General features: G+C 44.4%; 1 protein-coding gene across 1 annotated transcript; it reads right to left on the bottom strand.

Annotated features, from left to right (window-relative positions):
* Window positions 1–649: 649 nt before the first annotated feature.
* On the bottom strand, window positions 650–23,297 carry T265_09095 (hypothetical protein; the record flags this gene model as incomplete). Its single annotated transcript, XM_009175080.1, has 2 exons — window positions 650–914; window positions 20,040–23,297. The coding sequence occupies one exon, from the start codon at window positions 23,295–23,297 to the stop codon at window positions 20,040–20,042; it is 3,258 nt and encodes a 1,085-aa protein (XP_009173344.1).
* Between the last annotated feature and the right edge of the window lie 1,666 nt (window positions 23,298–24,963).

Below are 24,963 nucleotides of genomic sequence, written 5' to 3'. Positions count from 1 at the left end.
AGTTTGTCGTTTGCACGAAACAATAAGATGGAATACACACATCGTAGGTAAAATCAAGCTGCTATAACCGAAGGAAAAATTATGGCAGCCTCGCACTCCAGAATACATAACTTCAAAGCTTTTTTGCTTTTGTGAACAGCGAGTAGAACGACCCCAACTTAACACAGTACACTTCATTATCTATACTGTTTTTTTTCTAGGTATTTGACTATAAGACTGGGCCACACACAGATACAAGCATACCCTTAACAAAGGCTTGTGGTACATAATGGGCAGCCGTGTATGAGGCTAAAATGTCTCCCATAATATGGATAGACGACAGATGAGAATCGTAGATGTGTGGTCGGCTTGCAGGGCATAGTATAACGGGAAGTATACATAACCTGCTATCTTAAACGATTGATAACAAAGGCGATTTGATACACTGAAACACGATTAGTTCTTCAGTTGGTTCGGACCCTGTATTCAACTCAGAGTTGTCTTAAGGGATATTCGATCACAAATTCGGATACTTTGAAAAGGAAAGGAGTGCGTGAAATCAAGCGAAAAAGATAGCCATGCTGGCGTCGCGCACGCTACACATACCCAGCCACCCAGTTTCGACTACAGATTAAACAGATATCATTGTACCAAATAAATTAGAAAGTGTTGTTGCGAATTGGCCTTGCACACACAAAAAATAGAAAGAGTAAACGAACATACGAGTTCGAAAAGCAGAAAGCTGTGCCGAAACACAGCTAGTCGTTGCAATGGAAAAAAAGTACCAGGAGAGAGTGGGAAAAATGCCACATCGGAATGAGGATAAAGAGAAAAAATAAACGTGCAGGAAAATATGTACACAACTACACCGGTTGACTTTTGATCAGATAAATGGCTGCCATTCGGTCCATCCAGATGGGCGGGTGGATACTGACCTGGAGGTGAACCAAGGAAACAATGCACCAGACAGATGAACCGACGCGAGAGTAATGTCATGATGACATGCGTGGTGCAAGATAACGACAGACACATACTAGAAGTACTCGAAATGTGATGTGCATATTGCAGCTTTATTCGACTGAGAAGTCAATCCTATCGCGAGATATAACTGAAAGTATATTCGAGCACCGTACTACACAGGACCGACTGAGCAATATTTCGATTGCTACAACTTTGCTGCGAGGTACTGCTCAAGCATCACTTGTAAGCCCGAATGAGTTAGAGTTTCACGAAACGACCTTGGTCCTTATGCTTTCCTCCCGCACTTTATCAAGACCACATTAACCGAAAATAACAGTACGATTGAGTGCAGTCACAAAACGCTAGAGAGTAACTTTAGCCATGGACGTAGATAAATTTTCTGGAACTTAGAAGAATTGCAATCCTTAAAAATAATTTTTACCATTTCATCATCATCGACAGCATGACATCAGTGTTCAACACCGATGCTTCACTGCCGTACAAACATGATTTATTTGAAAGCCTTATTGTAAAGAAGAGAGTAAAGGTGAACGGGGAAGGGACTTAGTGCTAGCTTACCACAATCATTCCGAGGTGCCTACACCTCCAGACATTCACTCAGGCAATCTGGGTAGAAACTGACAACAAGAACACTACTGACATCGGTTGGTAGCCATATCTTGTAGTGTCTCCAACCAGGCACAGTGAGGATCACGCGGTCCCCATCCTGGAAGGCAAGCAGCACCCAAGCGTTTCGTGATCTCCTTCATACTCCTCTGCCAAGTCAAGGGTTGGCCACCTCTCTGTTTACGCCACTCTGAATTGGGCATGGAAAACAGCACTCTCTTCGGCAAACGATGGTTCGGCATACGTAACACATGTCCCAACCAACGCAGCTTCTGGTGCTGGACACATTCTTCAATGGAAGTACCCGTTACACAACCGAAAACACGCTTTCTAACTGCCTCGTTACGGATTCGCCGACACCAACCCACACGAGCTATGGTTCTGAGACAACGATTGTCGAACACCTGAAGACGTCTCAGGTCCGCTGCTCGAATAGGCCAAGTCTCACAGCCATACAACAAAACAGCCCGTACTGTAGCTTGATACACACGTCCCTTCAGATTCAGGGATAAACCATTCTGACGCCATAGGTGTCTCAAGTTAGCAAACGCGGCCCGAGCCTTGCAGATTCGTGCATTCACCTCATCTGTCACACTGCAATCAGAACTAATACAACTTCCAAGGTACGTAAAACGCTCCACAACTTCCAGTACCTCTCCCTGGATTGTAAGGGGCGTGTTCAGTGACTGCACGTCCACAAGCATGACCTTACACTTTGTGGGTGCAAAATGCATACCAAAGGACGGGATGACTTTGGTCAGTTCATCCAAGAATACTTGCGCCTTCTCCTCCTCTTCGAACATGAGAACGATGTCGTCTGCATATTCCAGATCGACAAGGTTTTCTTCACAGGCTATTTGAACACCAGGGTTTTGGAGACCCTCCAGCATTCGTCTCATTATTTCATCGATCACAAAGTTAAAAAGGAATGGAGACAGTGGGAATCCCTGACGGACACCGCTATTTGTGTATGGAGGCTTTTGGAGAGCTCTCCGTACACTCTCACACGTCCAGAAGTCTGAGAATACAAAGAACGTATTACGTTTACAAACTTCCAGGTGGGCAAGCGTCTCAAGAAGAACAGACCGATCAACCGAGTCGAGTGCGCCTCGGAAATCCAGGAATACTAAAATTATGGGTCGCTTATACGTATGGCGTTGTTTTTACCATTTATGGGTAAGAGGACCTATTGCTTTTGGCACTCAAACTCTACTAAAACACATTCGGTTTCCATTCAAGTAGACAAGTGAATTCTGTAGTTTTGTTAACTTTGATAAAGTGGTGCTTTCCTCAAGCTTAGATTAATCCAAATCAGACTCTCATTAACGAGTAGAACGTTGATAAGTACAATGGTGGACTAGATTTCTCACTCTAGAGAAGAGAACGAATGCGGGTAACCAAAATCTGAATCAGGGACTCCTCAACAAGTTTCCTTTTCGTGCAGATGCACTGAACACCAAAGGTTCATAGTTCACATCTGATAACTCATTAGGCAACAAAGACTAATCGGCTGTCACGTTTCATACAAAGGAGGGTCGTATGGAGAACTGAATAACACGCTGCCTGCGACCTTGCGATGCTGAACAACTAGGGCTTCTAAGTTATGGCCCTTAAGTATACAAGCGTATGCCAACCATGCAATTAAACAAACGGTCAAAGCCCAGGTTAAAGCACGCTATCTTGTTGTGCCGCCTAGCTGCAGTGCCAGTTGGTCACATTCAGATACTAAACTGATGTGACATCATTCAAAACGCAGCCACCCGCGCTGTCAAGCACGAAAGGCATAACGATCAATCTTATGCATGTTTCCGAACGGCTGCTGAAATAACCCTAGGGTCACTGAGTAGCCACAAGCCAATGTGAATAAGTGATAGAAGAATCAGGCGACCGAAAAACAACAGAAAACGTAGTATGCTCCCATCGGTTCAATTCGGTAGCGGTGCTAACCAGGGTGACTAAATATTAGAGGACAAATGATCATTTTTCTGAGAGGATTAGTGAGCATAGCCTTCGCGCTCGGTAGCACAGATGCAAGCGGTTTCGCTTCAAGTCGTATCTGGTATCTCATCTTGAAAGGAAAAAAACAAGTTGGTTGATGCAAAAGAGTGAAGAGTATTCAGTAGTCAAATGAAGCACACGACCAAATACACATTCCGGTCCCCACAGGAAAGTACGGTTAGCTTCCATGAGCATACATTTAATGAACGACCAATGTGCAGTAGTATGGTGAACAAAGCATGCTTATGTTCCTGATTGATCGCCAATCCACAGTATATACACCGAAATAGTATGTCTGTATCAACACAAAAAGAATTAGGCGGAAGTAGGGTAATCTCCCTTGCCTTGACTTCCTTGACGTCCATGAGTAAAGCCCAAGGTGAGAGGAAAAGCAGCGTTCTACAGTCTTGAATCTCAGCGTTTTAGAAAAGGGAACAGTCGGGCCAGACGTAGTCAGACAAGATACAACAACGCAGTCATAAATCCGACTTGTGGTCACCTGTTATTGAGTAGGTTGGGTGTCACCCCACAGACCAAGTAAGATTATCCTCAACCCTCTTCCTTCTCCCAATTATAATCAGTACTGTATAATGCGGAAAAATAGCACGCGACGTCACGTGAAATGCACGGCCGGATAACTGAACAAATCTTCATCCGCGACATAAGAACACAGAAATACATTTCCTATGTAGGTAAACGCGCCAAGAAACTCAAACGAGTAGTCCACTTTGCAGGTGGATATTTTCACGACCCAGTTCTGCCGTTTACTTTGCAACACACCCACAGAACCTACAATTCTAAACAAGAGATTCATCATCTTCGGTGAATATGAGTTAAGGGAAATGCCGTCTATGTAATCAATGTCACCTCAAGGAATCTACACTATCACGAATGTGGAGCATCACATAGTCAGTAGTGAAGTCGAACGGAGCATGAGAGGACGCACACCATTGGTTGATGTCATGTGACCATTAGAAAAAGCAATGAAACCGAACTGATTACTTCGTTGATCAGTAAAGTATCCGTTTCAGCAATGTGTTCTGCGACCATTATCAGTGAATGGCACGCGGAAGTGAGCCGTGCAGACACAAAGGCCAGGGTGTTCACCGTCTGCATAGAAAAAGTGTGACTACTGTGTAGGGTTAGGTTATTTATGACTACGTGAATGCAGTACCGCTTTAGCCAATTTCATAGGCATATCCGGCTGTCACCAAGTGCTGACACACCTGTTTATCGATACTGCGTGCCGTGTGTCTTGGCGACAAATTAACCAAGCGCGATCAGAATACATTCAAACGCCAACGCGTGATTATGGAAAATTGGGCGGATTGAATGTAGGACACGATTAACATCTAGTTTCGTTGTTCACGCAGTTTAAAAAGTGATGAACGGCACACACTAAAGACATCTTTGCAATCACGGCTGCAACTTCGAGATTACTCCCAGCCGTATGTTATGGTAATCTAAGAGGAAATATTTACATGAATTGGCCAAATCGGTTAATACTGGACGATATTAACCCAATTGTTACCAAAACCAGAGCAAGAGGCGGATGGGATGAGGCTAAACATGTCTGAGAGCTGTATGGTTTCTGATTGAGACTAAACCCATTTAAACATGCATATTTGTCAAAAACATTTGGAGCATGGGTTTTTCATTAGAAATAGTTAAATCCAGTCTTACTGAGCCGAACAAACTTACAACACCCTACTAGACATTGGAGGCTTCCTCGCTGTTTACTGACGTGCTTGTGTGAAGCCGTAGCCTATAGATTCAGCACTATATACGACTCAGTAGAAGAATTAATCCCTTGCTTACAATGACCCAACCAGTTCGACCATGCTGTTAATGGTTAACTAATCAACCCTCATGAACGTTATCCGCGATTTGACGTCGGGCACCCTACGCCTCCAGCTCGCTTTTAACCACATCCCCCATTCTCACAACACCCGAATTCATTGATTTGATTTTTGTCTACGCGAATATTTGTGTTGGCTGGCTTAGACCTACCTACGCATAAACAACAGCCTGATGACGAGATACCGAGAAATATCCCTTCATGCAACTCAGTTCGATTGTAGGTAGGTTGCAGCCAGCCATAGCGAACAAGCTTATCAACTTTAGTATGGGGCGGAAGATCATAGGTTCTTGATGTCAATCGCCGTGAAGCACCACTGGAAGGTGTTATAGTTAGACCGGCATGTTAATCTGTGTTCAAGGGACTTATAATGTGGTGGCATTTAATGTAAGTGATACGTATATGTGCAAATCATACAAAGCTTATTGTATTTGCCTGACAATTTGTTCATCTTAGGTGTGCTACTAAGACTTCATTTTGATCTTTCGTACACACTGTGGAGGATGTAGGTCAGGGAACAGCTGAAAACTCAGTAGGTTACCGAAAAAGCTGGCTAGATAATGTACGGGTGGCTCTAAATCATGATAAATACGTATGCTCTGGTGTATACTTGATGAGCTTATTGTGCACACAGGAGGATAGAGTGGGGTGAAAGCTTTGTTTCGAAACATAGTTGCAAGGAGCAAAGTTACAGGACAAAGATAGATGGAGATATTTCCTCTGATTACGCCACCGTACAAGGATGTAAGCTTCAGTGATCCTCTAAATCACATACAGTTCCAAAGGGTGCCAATCACAGAGAAACGTCCTTTACTTTAGCCCCTAGTCACTAGTCATAGTTGCCAACAGGAAGAAGTCAGTTGCCGACCTAGAAAAGGATAAAATTTCATTGAAGATAAAGGGACTTAGCAGCTGCATACGCATGCCGGAAGGTGAACTTATGTTTATTCAGAATAGCTGTAGCGAAAAGCATTAGGTATTCAATGTTTGTTAAATGTCAGGAGATTTTGAAGTTTCCATTGGGGTCTCATCTTGGGGCCACTTCCTGCTAAAAAGCAGAGAAAGGCTATTGAGAATCGTCAGAAGTGTGAACATTACAAGGCATCGGATCGACTCCAACCTGCAGACTCCCCGTTAGCAGTTGAGCGCAACTATCCGGCAACAAGCATTTGATCACCAAGTGACTAGCCTGAACTTACATGGGACAGCGCCATTTGCCCCGAAGTTAACCAGTCACATGATCCGGTGTTGACTGACTCCTTGAGTGGCGATTCCTCAAATGAAAGACCCATGAAGTCTCAGTAGGTTGCTGGGGGAAATAAGTTCTGGCATCTTTCTAACCAGCTAACTTCCTAAGTCGCTTTGCTTGTAAAGCAACAGACCAACAGTAAACGTCCCATCGGTAAGCTTTTTAAGGCACGGTTTTTTCATTCCAAACCCTTTTCGAAGTAATGAAGCTCCCATAGTTTTGCGGATGAAATAGTGAATTAATCCTAAAATAGGAAAGAGCTAAGGAATATACACTGTCGTTCGTCTAAATTAGTACGTGGGTCGTCTGGAGAAACGCGATACGTTTAACAGCGCAATCGCAACGCATATTGAAACTACCGAGAATTGATAAAAAATAAGGTGGCACAAGAAACATTATCTATCGAGTTTCTAACATTTTTTAACATTACTAAGTTGCTACAGCACAACATTTTGGTCCTAGGATCTTACATGAGTTTGGAAAGCCAGCACAAAAGTACCTGTTTGACAAGTTCCGATGGCAAGCATATCTCAGTTCCATATATACGATATGATTTTTGGTGCGTACAACGTGACTGAAGTAGCGAATTTCGTTACAGTACCGTCTGTAGTTGGGCCCGCCAGCAAAGACTGACAGCTAGGTGCATGAGATACAGAGAATGACAAACATTTGTCACTCCCCTCCGGGATCAATTAAGTACCCGAATGTAAACATTTTCCACAACCCTAAGGAGATAGTGTTGTGCTTGCAAGGGCGAACGAAACCTACTGTGGATTATTAGGTCGCAATAGCACGCATGTTTCAGGACAAAGTGGTGAAGAACACGTCCTTCATCAGTAGCCAGCGCCTAATCAGTTCTCACCGCTAACGAGCTTGAGTCTATTTAAACAAGATGACCATTGGCGCACGGTCAGATTGTCTTATCTGTGTAGTCGTCGACCCTCGAAGAAGACGTAATAATGAACAAACTAAGGGCGGTAGATCTAACCAGATGATTTAAAAAACATGAATCAGATGTCAGTCACACGAGATCCTTCCCCTGTTGAGATTCATCAGGTGGGCATCTGGTGATGGAACAGGTGAAGTTTTGGTTCACGAATTTAGGTCATTGGTTACAAGGCCGTAAGCCTGCCGATCAATGTAATCATTGAATCCGCAGTGTGTGATTCCTGGTTGTAGACAGTGCAACACTGGTCGATGTGATTTTCACAAAAACGTTACTAGCCATAGGCAGATCCTGCTTTTTATCAAGTGCATCCGGGCTATCATTACTTTGTACAAAAATGAAAAAGCAGCGTAACCGATCTGTTAATAGAATACGTCACCGTTCGGCGACCAGAGTCTCTAACGTTATCGCAGTTAGTTAGATATATGATCTGTCCAAATTGATCCATGGCCATTTGCCTCGTGGTCTAGCAGAGAGCGAACTTAGTGAAACTATTGATTCAGAGGAGTCAAAATAAGTTACGACACATCAGTAGTGGATATTCAAGCTCAGACAATGAACCAAAGACCATTCAAGTTTTCATCCAGATGGCATCATTGCACGGAGGGGAGGGTTGATTAGCATAGTCCACCTCCCAAACGCCTGAAAACTGCCCTAGAATTATCATGAGGATTGCGTCCAGTTTCAACGACGTGGCGGACTGATGCGGCTGGAAATCATTTCGTTGAGGAAAGGGGTGACAGAACGGTAAGTAGTACCGTCAGACTGATTCTGCACCCCGATTGGCCAACCAACTGAAAGTCAGCCTTGTGCATCGGGTTGGTAAAAACGCAAACACATAATGGTCTCTCCAATAAAAGGCTCGGGGTAAGTAACCTGAAACTAAAGGAGCGCAAAAAACAATGAGTAATGGTTAACAATTTGGGAAACATAATTCTAGTATGCAGTACATTTCTGTATCCGGATCGCGTGAACGGGGTCCTACACAGGATGATTGGTGGATGATTCGTCGTCAGATAAGATTTTATGGACAAAAAAGGCAAAAGCTCTAAGCCACTGTTCGCACTTCACTTGCGCATGCTTTAGGGCCATGACTATGAGACAGTAGCCTTCTCTGAAATCACTAAGATTTACATTTAGTTGAAAAGAATATGTAAAGAAAAATGCATGAATAAGATCACGGGGGTCGATGGCGATGTGCACTGGAAAATAAAATAGTTTGTATATAGGCATGCCACCAAGACTGATTATGTCCAATGCATGCTATAAGTACGCCTCGACATTGAGCAATAGCAAGTCATCGTCCAGGCCTTCACCACCATTATATGATGTGTGAGAGAGTGAACCGAATCCGGGAATCATGGAAGATGAATGAAGGCTGGATATTTGCAAGGTCCCCTCACAGGTTCGCTTAACTCCCAACTAGCGACAATCAACGGATCAGAATATCATCAACATAGCTACACCGGCATAATGAGTCCGGAATAGGTGCATGGAGGGTGGATGGTAACTAGTAACTTGGAAATAACTTTGCGACCTGGTGATGCTAGGGAATTGAAGTCAAATAACTAGATTGAGTCTGTTAACAAAGCAGATCTACCAAACACTGTCAGTAGCGTCTTTCGGGAAGAATCCGGGACAACGGACTTCCATAGATGGCGTCAAAGGCGATAATGTGATCCACGAATAATAAGCATACTACAGGAAACTACTCACAAGGTTGCTGAAAACTCTTCGCGAAAACAAGCACCCTACTTTGATGCAAGATATGTGACGACGTCTAAGATAGGGTGCGAATGGCAGTAAACGAAGAAACATCTGACCGGCCTTAAGTGTTGTGGTTCCTGTTCTGTCGTTCCGAGATGGCCTATCAAGACAAATGGGAGCTAGAGACAGTGCTCAATGATAGAAAACAGGATTGCTGCAGCTGTGTTGGGAACAATGTATCTCTCTGAGAGACTGTGCTAGTGTTCGTGACGTAGGGAGATCCGCCGAGGCTGGAACACCTGATTCGGGTTGGTCAGTATGTTGATGACCGTGCACTTTTTTGGGGTTCCGTAACCGGTTCGCTATACTGACGTTGGGTTCAACTATCTCAGACTAAAGCTACAACGCAGTTCAATGAAATTTGAAAAACGCTCTCTTATGCGCCAGTGCCGTATTGGTTCAGCCCCAGCAATGAAACAGTTCAACTGATGAAAAAATGCATAAGACTGACTTTTGTGCACAGCTTCTACATCCACGAGCCAGTTGTCACTGACAGTTTCGCCTTTTGAAAGGAGAACAGGTTTGGCTCTTTTGCGATCATTCAGCTGTTAGCCGAAAGAAGTAATTGGCTCAAAGCAGGAAATGATGTGGCTGATTGAATCAACCATGCCTCTGGTATTCATTTTTCGAAACGCAGCCAGAGTCCTTGAATATCGTAGATTACTGCAGAAGGATAGTCGCATCAGAAGATATGCATAACAAACTATTGGCGGAACTCAAGTTAAGCAACACAAGGTCCATTTGTTCTGAGACCCAGAGACTTATCGTACTAGATGTTTCCATTCGTAATAGGGGCGAGACGGCTCAAGTGGTTAGAGCGCGAATTTACTGACCGGAAGGTCCGTGGTTCGAACCCGACCTCTGCCTCTCGACTTCCCTGTCTAGGCATGGGCAACCTGGCAGTATCCCAGCCCTCGTGCTTCTCTCGGGTGGCATGGCAGCTAGGCATCGAAAGGGCGTTACAGCTGAACAATTATTATTATTATTATTCGTAATAGGTTCAGCGAACATATACTTCTTGATTCTACGGCCACAAACTAATGAAAGGCGAAGGTAAAAAGGCAGATTCAGTACTCAGACAACTTGAAAAGTGAATAATGGTCAAGTGAAAAGAGTGGCATTTGCACTAGATGATCGATCGATGGCCAGTTCAACAGGGTTCACTGATTCACTCACTGCTGCCCACACAGAGGTGGACTCAGTTGTCTGACAGCGATCGATTCGAAAGCGTCAGCGTCAACTATCGAAATCTCGCAAGGAAGAGCAAATAACAATTTGCACGAACCTTCCATCTGAGAAATCGTCAGTCGATGAGTAAGTCAACACGTGTGAATTCCGCGATTGAAGAATGAGTGGCGATATAACCTGTATACGGCGAATCCAACAATACTGCTGATCAGCAGCCAGTAGTCAAACGGTCTAGTCTTCAATTACCGATCCCGATGTTTCGAGTCTGAATCGCCCTGGAGGTTCGTAAGATGCATACTACTGACGATTCCTTGAAGCTGCCGTACAGTGCTGTCCAGTTTTTGGGCAGAGATTGACTTCACTCACAAGTAAAAACGTTCAGCCGTAATGTCCCTTCGGTGCCTAACTGCCATGTCACCAGAAGGAAGCACGAAGGCCGGGATACTGCCAGATTGCCAAAGGCTAGACAGGGGAAGTCGAGATTCAGAGGTCGGGTTCGAACAACGGACCTTCTGGTCAGTAAATTCTCGTTCCAGCCACTGAGCCATCTCGCCCGCAATGTAGCTTGACATACCGTCCACGGTGATTCAGGGATTTACCGCTTTAAATCCATAGGTCTCAAATCAGCAAACGCGACATCAAACTCGAAGATTCTTCCGTAGACTGAATCCATGCCGCTACAATCAGGACTAATGCAATTTCCTAAGTGCGTAGAACGTCCCACAACTTCGATGACGTCTCCGGATTGTGAGTAGTGTCCAGTGGCTGTGTTCAGCAGTATGGTGCGAAGCACATGTCAAAAGCACGTGTACCTTGTTCTCCTCTTCGAGTATGAGAACTATGTCGTCCCAGATTAAAAAGGTCATCTCGAATTCCCCTGTCTAGGCTTAAGGGTGTCCCAGCCCTCGTGAATGGCAAGGCAGTTAGGCACCGTAAGGGTGCTACCGCTGAATGACAGTGATATCAATATTTCATATATGTGAAAGACCGAAAAGGCTTTCGTTAGTAGCGTGAATGGCAAGTTAGGCACCGTAAGGGTGCTACCGCTGAATGACAGTGATATCAATATTTCATATATGTGAAAGACCGAAAAGGCTTTCGTTAGTAGCTATTTGAACACGAGGGTTTTGAAGACCCAGCCAAACCTTCTTCCAGTCTTTCACTCACAGAGTGACTCGCTCGTCCCTTAGGCGGCCCTGGAAAACGAGCACGTGATGAGAATACACAAATGTTTTCCAACGAGAGCAGCATTCAGTTATCCATCCACGCCATCGTTAACTGGCAATGTGATCAACTTGGGTTCGTGGCTGGAACGCCGTGGGAGGAAACCATCTGACCACACGACTCCGGCTGTTTCGGAAGTGAGTATTGCATAAAGACAGCCTGCAATCAACACACAACTAAAGCAATCATCCACCATTGTCCTTTCGTATCGAGCCTATGCGTATCGACCACTTAAACGACTCGGACGCGTTAAGCCTGCCTGTCTGGGCATTCGAATCTCCAGCAACCACAACAATATATGCGTTTTTAGCCCGCCGTAACAAAACGCGTCTTTGAGAGTTTCAGGGCTACAGTCGGTTGGGGTGTATGCAGACACGACAGACAGTGATTAGCTTCTCGTTTGTGAGACTCCTTAAAGATTGATTTCCAAATACCTGAGGTTATCAGTGTCAACTGACGCACAGATGTTGCGGCAAAACCGATGCAGGACGAACGGGGTCGGCAGTCCCAAAGAAAACACCAACAAGGAAAAAGTTATGATCGGGGTGGATGAAGAGGGAGATTGATTATATGAAAGAGGAAGAAGGGAAACATCAGCAACCATTTTTTCCGTTTACTCACCATACTGCATGAAGCAAGTAAGGCTACCCAGATGATGACATCATACGACGTGGGATGGATGATAGTTGTACATGTTTGCATGTTTGTATGTGGGCTGCGATACTGCCAGGATGCTCAGACCTAGATAGGAGGATGATCAGGGTAGTTAGCCAAAGCAATTGGCTAAAAAGCTTGACCGTAAGGTAGCGGCATTTGATGAGAAATGCAACAGCATCATTTCCATAGAATAAGTCGCTATAAATATTCTAACCTCCAACCTGGAAGGCCAAGATAGTGTTCGTGAGACTGCTAACCGGTGACCAACCTGGTATGAGGGACTCTGAGTGTTGCACGGACACCTCCAGTATAGCTCAGTAGGTCACGAAGTTACACAAACCGTCACACCACGGTAGAGTCCAGTCTCTACGCAACGGATTTGAAACGTATTCAGGTTTCTTAAAATGGACTCCCCTAAACCGTAGTCGATTGGGCTGGCTCCGTGAATCCCAAACCAGGTTACTAGAAGACGGATGCTTGACTGCCCAGTTGCGGAAAACATCAAGCACCATAAAGTGTAAGAGCCCATTCATCGGCTTCCGAGACGGGCACGGTTTTCGGGTCTTCTGAATGGTGTAAGCCACGGGATGAATATGGAAGAATGGGGGAGATAAAGGAGTTTAGGTGATATAGTCTCCATATCGTAGTACTCGTGACCCTGTGTCCGATATTAATAGTGCGATGTATGGATGTAATCAAACGTCAGTGGCCTTCGGGTCGTTGGTTTCCACCTCGGATGTCGAGTAAGTGTTTGGAGATGTCGACACTTCAGAACGCTCGCAGTAGGTTGATATCAAATAAACTCCACGAGTATTTACAAGGGCGTAAACTTCCTATCGCGGTGGCAATGATGAATAATATAATGTTACTTAGATAATACTATGAAGTACTCAACACATTGGCGAAATACACTCATTTGCTTACCAATCTGATTTTGACGGGAGACTCACCCGGAACGTAGCTGAATCTCTCACTAATGTTTTTATGAGTAGTGTATTACGTCCATTCGACGCATGTTAAGAACATTTCACCATAAGCGAAAAAAAGATCAGTCTCCATTTGGATGCACATGAAAGTGGACTGCACGTCCTAGTGGAATCTAAAAACACTTGATCGTTTGCTTTGACAATAACGTTCTGTGGTTTTATCAAACTAGAGAGGTACTCTGCCTCTGCGTTGAAACAGACAACAGTGCATCAATGCATGCTCGGATCAAGCAACCTAACTCAAGTTATTGCGCTCTTTCTCGCCATGAACATTGTCGCTCAAAGTCACACCCTGCGGAGTAACCGGACCGAATTTGTGGTGCAGCACAAATTCCATCTACTTGCATCATCAAGAGTGAAAGTCTTATTACTGCACTCTGTGATGTCCCAAATACTGCTGAAACAGGCTGAAGACAGTCAGGTGTACCACCTACACATTGGCTGTAAACATCAAGCGGTGATATATAAATTTCAGTGAACGAGTACACCTGAACGAACTGCAGGCATGAGACCTTGGAACGACAACGCTCAAGGCACTCAAACTCCGCCGGCAACATACAACAGTAGAGCTGGCTCAATTTCTACAGGTGCTCAAAGGATTGACGAACATGCTTTTCGTGATCGAAAAAGCAGTTCGTTGGGCCAACCCTCGCGTGAATGTGAATTGAAGGTACATAGACGTAAATAAACATCAAGTTGGGAGAGAATTAAATTGCGCAGACGGAATGGGTCGTTACAAATTCACTTTGTGGGACCTAACAACGTAAATGGAGAAAAACCATTAATAAGGGGTATTTGTAATTCCTGGTGGGCTGCTCAATAAATTCCACTGACTAGAAATGTTTAAAACAGGCTTGAGACCACAAAATCTTTCTGTGAAGTGAACTCTTAGCCAGACGTCAACTAAGAGCTAATTCGGATTGTCGAAGAGTTCTCGCAATATGGTAGTGTGCATCTTCTAACAAGCAACTTCCAAGCAGGCAATACTCGTGAGAATTCTTCTCAAATTAAAGATCGAGTGAGAAACATCTTTTGGTACCTTTACAATCAAAGAAAAACGGTCAATTATGAGCAGTGCGGTGTCGTCGACCCATATTTTATAAACTGGAAAAAAACAACAACTGGTCACACATGTGTACGTTTTCGTTGTTGTTACAGTTCTGGAACACTCAGAAATGAGGTCAAACAGGTGAACACCTAGAAACCACCGAGTTGGTGTTTATTTTACCTCATTTGCTAAGAAAAGAGGTCAACCAAGTAAACGGTTAACACTAATTGAGAAAATATCAACAGTAAGTGTACGGGTTGTACGCCTTGATCTTCAGTTGGTAGAGCATTGGATCAGTAGCTGGAATGTGAGCATTCGAAACGGCTTGCGTAAATCTTAGTGAAATAGAAAGACGAAATGCGTGAGCAGGAGATACCATGAGCAACTGTAGAATTGTGTTGAAAATTTGGGTCCGGGCTTCCACAGAAAACATTGTCTAACTTGGAGTAAAATGGTTTGAGCCGCCATCTTTCAGTTGCACAAATCGTCGTAGAATGTGACACGATGTTTCAACAGCCCTATGGCAAAACTCACATCATTCGACGAGATGAAGTGAAAATCGTTTCGAAAAGAGGAAAATTCGATGAAAACAGAAATTCTTGAATTAAAAAACATTCGTTCAGCACTCAGTTAACCGGCATAACTAGCAACAAACTATCTGAAGTCTATTCAGTCTTGTAATACCACAACTTGCGCTCTGATCTGTAGTGGATGCCGAAAGCTACAGTTTTCTCTACGCCTAATGATATTTGAAAATGATGCCTGCTTGACGAGCGTTTGGTTTGACCAATGAGAAGAGATGAGGAAAAGAGCTTAGTCGGTCATTTAGTGGGAAGCTTCGAAATTCGTTTTACGGCAGGCAGTAGGTTTCAGTTCCGTGTAAACAAGCCAGCTGGGGGCGAGATGGCTCCAGTGGTTAGAGCGTGAATCTACTGACCGGAAGGTCCGAAGGTTCAAACCCGACCTCTGCCTCTCAGCTTCCCCTGTCTAGGCTTGGGCAACCTGGCAGTATCTCAGCCCTCGTGCTTCCTTCGGGGTAGCATGGCAGCTAGTTACCGAAAAAGTGTTACAGTTGAATGAAACAACTTGGCTAGTGATGGTTTAAGACATGTCATTCACTTCTACTACTATGGCAGTGAAGCACCTATAATACATAATAGAGTGTTAACTGAAACAGGAGGCGGTTTTGTGCAGCACACTGAATTGAAGAAAATCATACACGAGAAATCCAGCTGGATTTATCTGAGTCTCTCGTTAAAACCAGATTAACGTTAAGATGGTAAAAACCAACAGAAAACCCATGGTTGCACTGCAGTGTAGCACTGACTTGAAATGACTAGAGCTCTACCCACGGTAATAACCATGTTGGTGGTTACAGCAACCATCTGGACGGGGTTAATTGGCACTCACACAGCATAAAAGACTGATCCATGGCACACGCCTGTGAAAGTACGACAAGGCATTCAACGCAACATGAAGCAACAAAGTAGACTTCATTAAATCCTTTAGGAATTTCTGTGGTAACAAATTCTGCAACAACTGATTGCTGTCCTTATCTGTTATTACGCGAAATAAGCGTGAGATGGGCTTTTTGGAACATAACAGAGGTAGCAAACAAATCGGTTTTCGATTCAACTCACTAACTGAGTTGTTCTACAGAGTCCTGACACTGAACACTATTTTTTGAGTTCCGCTCAGTGTGTGGCATGACAACAGCGGTTGATCCGTTAACGTGCGACTCGCTTTTGATGGGACTGCATAGTGTGTACCGTGCAACCATCTAGAGCGAATCTAAATTGATTCATTTTAACACCTAAATATTTTCTACAGACTGTACGAATAGCTTCCCACGAGGACAAGAGAAAAAACTCATCTAACACTTCCAGAACGCATATTGACGAAGTTAACCCTACTGCTCTCCCCAACCACGTTCCTGCAACTAGGCGTGGCGTAATCAAAGACAACCCGTGTAAGACCATATACGACCGAACAGAACACGGACAGGTTGACAAAAAACAATTCTCATGACAAAATGTTTGAAATCTGGCGCTGTAAACAAAAGCGACTAGCCTAGTCTGGAAGATAACAAACATCAGCACCAATCCAAGCTCACCGTGATTTTCAGTCAGCCACCCTCTAGAAGCGTAAACCTAGGAAAAAACAGTCAGAGATTAGTCTTAGCTGGAGTGGTCCTCTGAGTGTCTCCTGAACACACGTAAATACACTCAAATTAACATTAGACGATGAGCTGCAATAGACAGACAATGACGAACTACGATTCTAGGCAATACAGCTATTTGTTCTATACGAACTCCATAGAAAAAAACCCTTCATAGAGGCAAACATCATAAACTAAACACACAACGACCGGTCTTAAAGTTTTTTGCCAAGCCAACTATCAACCGACGCTGGTCGGCTTTATGTTTTTGCCGACGTAAACAAAGACATCCTGATCCCGACAATTAGATTTTGAAAAAAGACAGCTGAAGGAAAGTCCACGACAAGGCTTGTGGCACAGTGAATCAATATTAACCGACATGAGATCTAGCGGACTGCAGTGTACTGCGTCCAAAACTGCATTTAGAGAGTGTCAAGTTAGCTTTAAATACCACTGCTTGCCACAGGTATTCACGCTAATTACGACAGACTAACAGTTTAAGTTTCAGGGAGCGTCTGGCCCCTAAGCTTTAGCTGCTACGCAGTTAACAGATTAATGATTCTGGTGAAAGGTTGTCCCTCATGCACAGCGCTCCCACTGAAATATATTTGTGGAGCGCACCATTACATATTACGGTCTACATAAAACTGCAAAGATGGACTTTTCAAACAACGTGGAGTGGATTGTTTGGTAAGCAGCCTCCAGAGTAAGATGGCCGAAGTGGTTAGAGCGCGGATTACTAACCTGAAGGTCCGCGGTTCGAATCCGACCTCCGCCACTCGACTTCCCCTGTCTAGGCTTGGGCAACCTGGCAGTATCCCAGCCCTCGTGCTTCCTTCGGGTGGCATGGCAGCTAGGCACCGGAAGGGTGCTACAGCTGAACGCAACGTCGCTCATTATATATTTATATATATTCGACGGTGCTCCCTATCTTTTTTTTATCTCCAGAGTAAGCTGCAAATATAGTATTATACAGTGCAGTGTCGAGATTGTTTATCGCTATTTCAAGTTTTTTGCATCACAAAACAACATGTTTAGACGACCTAAAACAACATAGAAACAAAGCTTATTTACAATGTCGGTAGCCAGATGTGTATTTGATGTTAAAGTACACGAAAACAAATGACCATTTAGGTGGACCGCTCGTTTGTGGGAAATCAGGTGCATTTTAATGAAATGGGAATGATTCCTCAGAAAAAAAGATACTCCAGGCAACAAGAAAGTGCTCATAGTTCGAGATCAAGAACTCCTCATGGTAAAGGCCTGTGAAATTGAAACAACTAAAATATCTCAACGCCTCAAGGATGGTAGGGTGATCTGTTGAGTACAGTAGTTGATGAGAGAGACGCTGTTACCTAGAGGAGTAATAATAGCGCGAACCATCAACGGCGATTATTGCGGAACCCCTCCAAAAAGAAGCTAACCCTCGAGAGATGTCGGAAGGTTTTATTACCGCGGTTTTCTCTCTTCGGGGATATTGCAGTAGACGCAGATTTGCAGCTCAAACAAGATAATCAGCTTCGGCTGAAAAGCCCTAGTACGGCGCAAGAGGTGTAAGTCGGTACCTGAGCGCAGAGATTTAGACTTCTCTCTCATATATGATCGAGAGACGAACACGACGCAATGTATGATATCCGCCTAGACTCAGTACTCAATGGTATGCAGAGGGTCCGGCAGCACGATCAAATTTGACAGCGCTGGGATGCAGTGGTCAGGTGGGCGATAATTAATCAGAATAAAAGCCCCCTCTTCGCATGCATCGTACGATGTTTTCTATGGAGGAAAACGTTGGCAGCTCAGGTAAAGTCGTTGGCTTGTTCGCTGAGCTGGGCAATTTGATTGCAAACGTTTCATCAGTGGCTGTGCCACAACCATTAACCCACCGCTACGCACCACTACGCTCCCCAATAACGCACTGATGTCACCTCGATGGGTGATGAAACATTTGCAATCAAATTGCCCAGCTCAGCGAACAAGCTAACGATCATCGTGCGCTGTCGCCATTGGAGACAGCATTGCACCAATAACAAATATTGATGCCTAAATGCTACAGAGTTGATAGGGGTGTGTAACGATCGCGAAACTTGGGTGCAACCCACGAGAGATTAAATAAGAAAACAATGTAAAGACAAGCGTCGCCCATCAGATCATTGATACACGCTCAGTGACGGACTGAACTGATACAACCAAGTAACAAAAATGAATGTTATGTACACACCACTTTCGTTTGAACAGCCCTACTGCTGTCCTGGTGAAATTAATATATTGTCCTCACCATAGGGAGGAAGCAGTGGACTCGAGTTACAGTCTTATTAGAACTCATCAGCAGTGCACATCCTTGGTCGTTCTGGGGTCTGAACTCCGGACGTGCGAGGCAAGTGCGTAAACACTACTCCACCATCAAATAAATAATCGTTCAGCTGTAGCACCCTTTCGGCGCCTAGCTGCCATGCCACCCAAAGGAAGCAAGAGGGCTGGGACACTGTCAGGTTGCCCAAGCCTAGACAGAGGAAGTCGAGTTCGAACCATGGACCTTCCGGTCGGTGAATTCGCGCCATCAAAAGCTGGACGCACCTGAATTATCACATCTGAACCGGAGAACGTGTTCACGCTTGAGTGATGTAATTGGTTTCCCAAGAATTTACTCCGCCTTTCCTGCAGGTGATAGGGGGACACAAACAAGTTCAAAGGGGAAACTATTCAAATGAACTTACATGTCTGCGCTAAACGTCAAACTGCATGGTAGATGTCGTAATGGCACCCGCGTTTCCGCTTTCCATAGTGAGCATCAAATGATAACGGAGATCAGTGACAAACTGCTCGACAGATTGATAAAATGCATCGAAATCTGCGAATCCACTCTGAGGTGTTTGTGTAGACTGCATCAGTGAGGAAACATTGGCCATAAGCTGATTGCGTGTATCGGATTTGATAAGACCGACAGAATCTAGATAGGATGTGAAGAATTGAAGGACTAGCGATTCAGGTCGTTTGTCAGTCACACCGTTTTGTAGACAGTGCTGTGTGTTTGTGGCTACTGACAATAGGAGCTGATGGAGGTTGCTGACAATGACATCCCTACACGAATCATGCCGTTGGTGTAGAAGGTGATCCAACAACAAACGACACAGCTCTGGAAGCCAAAGTTGTTTGAATGTCGGTAGGTCGTACAATTTTCGGTGTTGGTGTGCCATATACAGTTGTTCTAAGGTGAAACGAACAAGCCTTGAGTTTGGCTGGTTTTCATGGAAGATAGCGATAACAATGCTCATTAGAAGGTGGAATGCTGGAGGATTATTCAACTGAAAACGTTCAGCTGCCGGGATCGAGGGGTCATCACGTTTCTGAGTGAAAAAGTAGGGAAAGCCATCAATCAACATGGCGACGAACAGTTTCACAAGTNCGAGGGGTCATCACGTTTCTGAGAGAAAAAGGAGGGAAAGCCATCAATCAACATGGCGACGAACAGTTTCACAAGTTTTTCCATTGATGAACCATTGTTCTGAGCAGCATTACACACCGACCTTGTCAAATCTTCTATTCCTTCGGGTGGGACGGATTCATTTGCGCCAATTCCTATCAGGATACGACGTTGACAGAAACCAAGAAGGTCACCAATCAAAAGCGAAAATGTCCGTCTATTTTGTGACAATTGTAGAAAAATATCCAACAGGCAATCGATTAATGGAATGGGGATGGAGCCAGAGCCAGTTGCTGAATCGAGGGATCCAACGACACGACACAGCAGTTCGGGTATCGATGCTTTGGTAGTACCGAATTGGGAGAGCGTCCGTATATAGGTAGTAAAGAAAGTCAAATATGCCGTGCAAAATTTTAGTCGCATAAAATCAGAGTCTTTGTTGGTTGTTGGAAATTCCAAGGCGTTCGTTGTACAGGTCACAATGGCGTCCAATACACCTGAACATTGTAGGACAGTATTCATTGCACGCCGACTACTGGCACCCGATGACTCGAGTTCACGCACGGAATCATCCAAAAGACCCAAATAGACAAGATGTGATTCAGGGTGCTGTTGCATTTCAGTGGGACTAAGGTATGGGAAGAATACAGACGTTATGAACTGTTGGAAAAAATTGGGTTTGTCATCTGGAGGTGATGAGGCTTGAATATTGGAAAACGAGTTCGGATCACAGCTAAAGTAGCCGATAAAAGTCCGCAGCAAAAAACGAAGAACATCCCTTGGCAAAGAGGTTCGTCTGTCTGTATCACAGATGTAATCAAAAACACGCCGGAAGACAAGTAAGGCTTGGCGCTTATTTGTGTTGGCCTCATTTACTTGTGGTGGAGATTCCAGAGCATTTGAAAGGGAGGGATACAGAACAGGGTAGGCACAAAATGCATTAAAAAGACGCGCAGCACAAAGCTGAATTGAAGAAAGTTTCGACCGTGACAAAATGAACTGTTCAAGGATAGAAAAAACTTCCGAAACCATTGAATCCCGCTGAGAGGTTGACAAAATAAACTTATCACAAATTTGTGCGTCTGACAAAGCGGACTCACAACACAAGTAGTTTCCTGCTATGATGGCCTGAAGCGTCAGTAGATTATGAACTAGGACGCCAATTAGGTCTAGGCGCAGTCGTTCGTCCTCAACGGAAGGTAAGAAACCATGCAGTCTTTGTGCAATTTGTAGACCGTAAATTAAGGATTGTAGAAATTCTGAACTGGCTCCCGCCTCGCCAGGCTTCTGTGGAAAAAATCGAAGGTGTTCCAGCACGAACCCGACCAACTGGAGGCTGGTCGCGTAGTCACGGAGTATCCAGTGGGTTCGCATTGACTGTTGCGGTGTTTCACAGGGAAGAATGAAACGATTCAAAGAAAGCAGCTCGGATGACTGAATGAATGAAATGTAGTCATTCCAGGAGTTATAATATCGTCCCAAAACGCAGTTCATCAGTTCCTCTGGTACTAAGCCGATGGCAATATTGAGGGTAGTTAAGCTTTCTCGTATGAACGAGGAGTAGTCATTTGATTCCGGAGCAACTTGGGCGGGTTCATCGAGAAAGATGAAAAACGGATCCTCGGAGCCACACTGAGGAAAAGAAAGTGACGGGAGCTGTTCAAACGTATATGAACCTTCATCATCCAAAGATTCCAGAAATCTGGCGGAATCACTGTAGAATAACCGACAGAGTAGCGTGCGCCCGAACCCAATAAAAGTGGCTCGGAGTCCATTCGGTAAAGCCAGACTGGATACGCCACCACCCTGAGGAAGGTATCGCATGCGCGCAAAATCAAGGTATGATGACCACATGTGTAAACAAGCCAAAAAAGCATCCAAGTCTAAAGAGGCAAAAGTAAAGTCGTGAAGAAGTCCTAGAAAACGCATTGGGTCGAAGGTAGACGTCGCTCCATGAGAAAAAACATTGTCTGATATTTGGAAGAAAAAATTAGCCATTAAGTACCGTAGAATATCGACCAGCTTCATCGTGTAGTCCACCGAATTATGGCAACTTTGCGGTTCGCACAGTTGGCCCTGGCAAAACCCTTTCACGCCACCCGATCGCTTACCCGCCTCAGCGTTACAGTACGGGAGTACCATGTCACCAGTCCTCAAGCTTAAATTGGACTGCACAATAGGAAATACAAACCAAAGTTGTTTCAACATCAATTCAACTGACAAATCTTTTCGTTCAACAATCTCTTGAATGCAGGAAAGAGCACAAAGACCAATGCGCGTCAGAAAGACAGACGGATCGGTAGTAGCTGACTGAGAGCTGACCGGCTGCTCCGAAGTGCAGGCCAGGATGAACGCTGGTGACCCAACTAGTGAACAAACATACAAAGCTGCGTAGATACCAATTTGATAGTCCGTATCAAGTGGGAAGACTCTGAGTAGCTCACTAAAGCACTCGAGCCAGGCAAGGATTGTCAAACATCGGAGACTAGACTGCGAAGCGAGATCAACAACAAGAGATTCTGCTAACTGAAAAATGGAATGCCAAAGGGAAGACACTGAGGAGTCGAGCTGAGTTATAGTCTGGTTGCGTAAGAGAGTGTATGTTGCAGTTAACACATCTTCCCCACAGAGTTTGGAGATTACTTGTAATAGGAGACCATAAAGGAAATGCGCCTGCGCCACCAAAAGTTCGCGTAATTGTCGTTTTCGCTGATAGGTAACAACTTCATGAGGATCGAGCAGTTGTTCTACAAAGACACGCAGGATGAAGAGGCCTATGGTAACTTTGGAGAAGTTCCCAACATTAAGATTTTCACTAATAAATGTCTTCACGTCGTCCAAAAAGTTGGGATAGTCATGCGGCCAGTCGAGACTGGCGATTGAGGCAATAATTTTTGCGGCCTTTTTAATCAAGAAATGTGGATTATCGATTGTAGTCCGCTGAAATAAATAGAATTGAACCAAGCGAAGCAATTCTGCTTGTTGCTCGGTATCTAACAAGCTCCAACGTTTGCGAACCACAGCCTCCACGACGCCAAGACAATAGAGAGCGACGTACTGATCTGAACTAGAAAACAAGTAATATAGTGATGAGTGCCAGGCAGAGGGAGTCCGTTCAAAATCAAGTAAGATTTCTTGAATTGCTGTACGGCGCTCTGGTTTGATTGAGCTGGAAAAGAACTCCGTCAAAAGACCCGTGAGGGACTGAAGCGATGTCTCATCTGCTGTCATTACAAACTGACTGTGACCTCAGTTAGATTTGTGCCTGAAAGAAAGAATACCGATTATTACATCACACTGTCGAGCGGAAAGTGGACGGGATTTCAGAAAACGAAAAAACCATTGAAAGCTACAAGAGGCTAGAGAACTGTACCGCCCCAAACAACCACCAAACCATTTATTCAGACTAGCGGGATAAACTGAACATATCGAAATGATCACGGCTAATTTGGCAAGGAGGTTCTATAACAGTCCCCCAAGTGAGGACCTTGAACCAAGTAATAAAAAGTGATGGTAATGATAATTGATAAATCAACCTTGGGAGTAAAAAGTTTACCACATACATTGGAAAGCAGTAGACCAGCCGTAAAAATGAAGCTGCACTGCAGTAAGATGACACCACGGACAGGTGGACGTGGCCGGTATTTCACATCACGTCAAGGGTTTGAGCAGCGTCACCCACACCACCAACCAACTGTGGCAGTTTACCTTAACTTCAAAGAAGCTTTTGACTCCGTGGATAGATTAGCTCTTCCATATATAATTGGCTAACGAGGAACTCCTTCGAAGTTTGCGCGTATTTTTTGTTCTATTAACTTCCGTACTTCTGGTACCATCCACAACTAGTTGGGTTTTCCAGGGATGTTCCCTCTCTCACTATTGTTCACTCTTGACACAATCACGGACTGTACTCTCCAACTCCAAGTTTGGATGTCGAAATCACACTTAGAGAAAGATGCGTATACGCATGTAATGCGGATGACCTTCTGTTAGTTGACGATCATTCGTTCACAAATTACTCTAAACGAATGTTGCATAGGGTCTTACTTCGGGAATTGTTGTTCTCATACAACCCTACGAAACATTAGGATCAGGAACTTAAGTTTGTTGGTAGGGTTAAATATCTTGGCGGTTGTATAAGCTGTGGCTGCAATGTGACAAATGAAGCCAGTGTAAGCAGCCCTGACTATAATAAACTTAGGCTTCAGAACCGAATATTACTGAGGTCAATGGGTCGTGTCTACGAGACCACCGTGGGAGCAATCCTACACTATGCATGTGGAGCTTAGTCCTTCTGACCACAAAACTTCAAAGGTTTCAAGTGTTTGACCAATGATGTCTCTGTTGGTGTCAACAGGTTGTAACTAGTACATGACAACCCAGTTCTCAAGGGAGTACCGGATACTGAACCGGATTCTCTCAAGCAGCAGATAAGTCTTATCGCGTTATGGTGTTTGTGGCATGTATTACGTATGACCAATCACCATATAGCAAAGAAAGCCGTGTTGCCCGCTCCGAACACCTACTGGAAAAAAGTTCGCGGAAGACAGGTATGACGTAGTAACACAAAATGAAAACCACAGCTGTCAAGTTTGGTGCGGTGAGAACTTAGCGCCTTCTCTGGTAAGTGTCCGTGTAATTCTCCTTGAGCGTGGTTGGAAGCCCTACAGGAAACCATTCAAATGACCTCAGTGGTGAGATTGCCGTCAATTCACAGACGGACCACCTATCTATCGCTTGCTGAACTTGTGTTGGGCGGGGTTCACAAAAGATGTTGGGTCAATGCCACTTACACAGTCTCGCTCCAAAATGATGCTCAGATGTGTTTATTCAGTGGTTTTGAATGGTGTAGGCACATCATTCTTAGCTCCTCTCTCTAGAGACATAAGGATTTTGG

The sequence above is a fragment of the Opisthorchis viverrini genome (assembly GCF_000715545.1).
Source record: "Opisthorchis viverrini unplaced genomic scaffold opera_v5_255, whole genome shotgun sequence".
NCBI classification, from domain to species: domain Eukaryota; kingdom Metazoa; phylum Platyhelminthes; class Trematoda; order Opisthorchiida; family Opisthorchiidae; genus Opisthorchis; species Opisthorchis viverrini.
The sequence above is the reverse complement of the archived record's forward strand: the minus strand, read 5'-3'. Positions and strand labels throughout refer to the sequence as shown.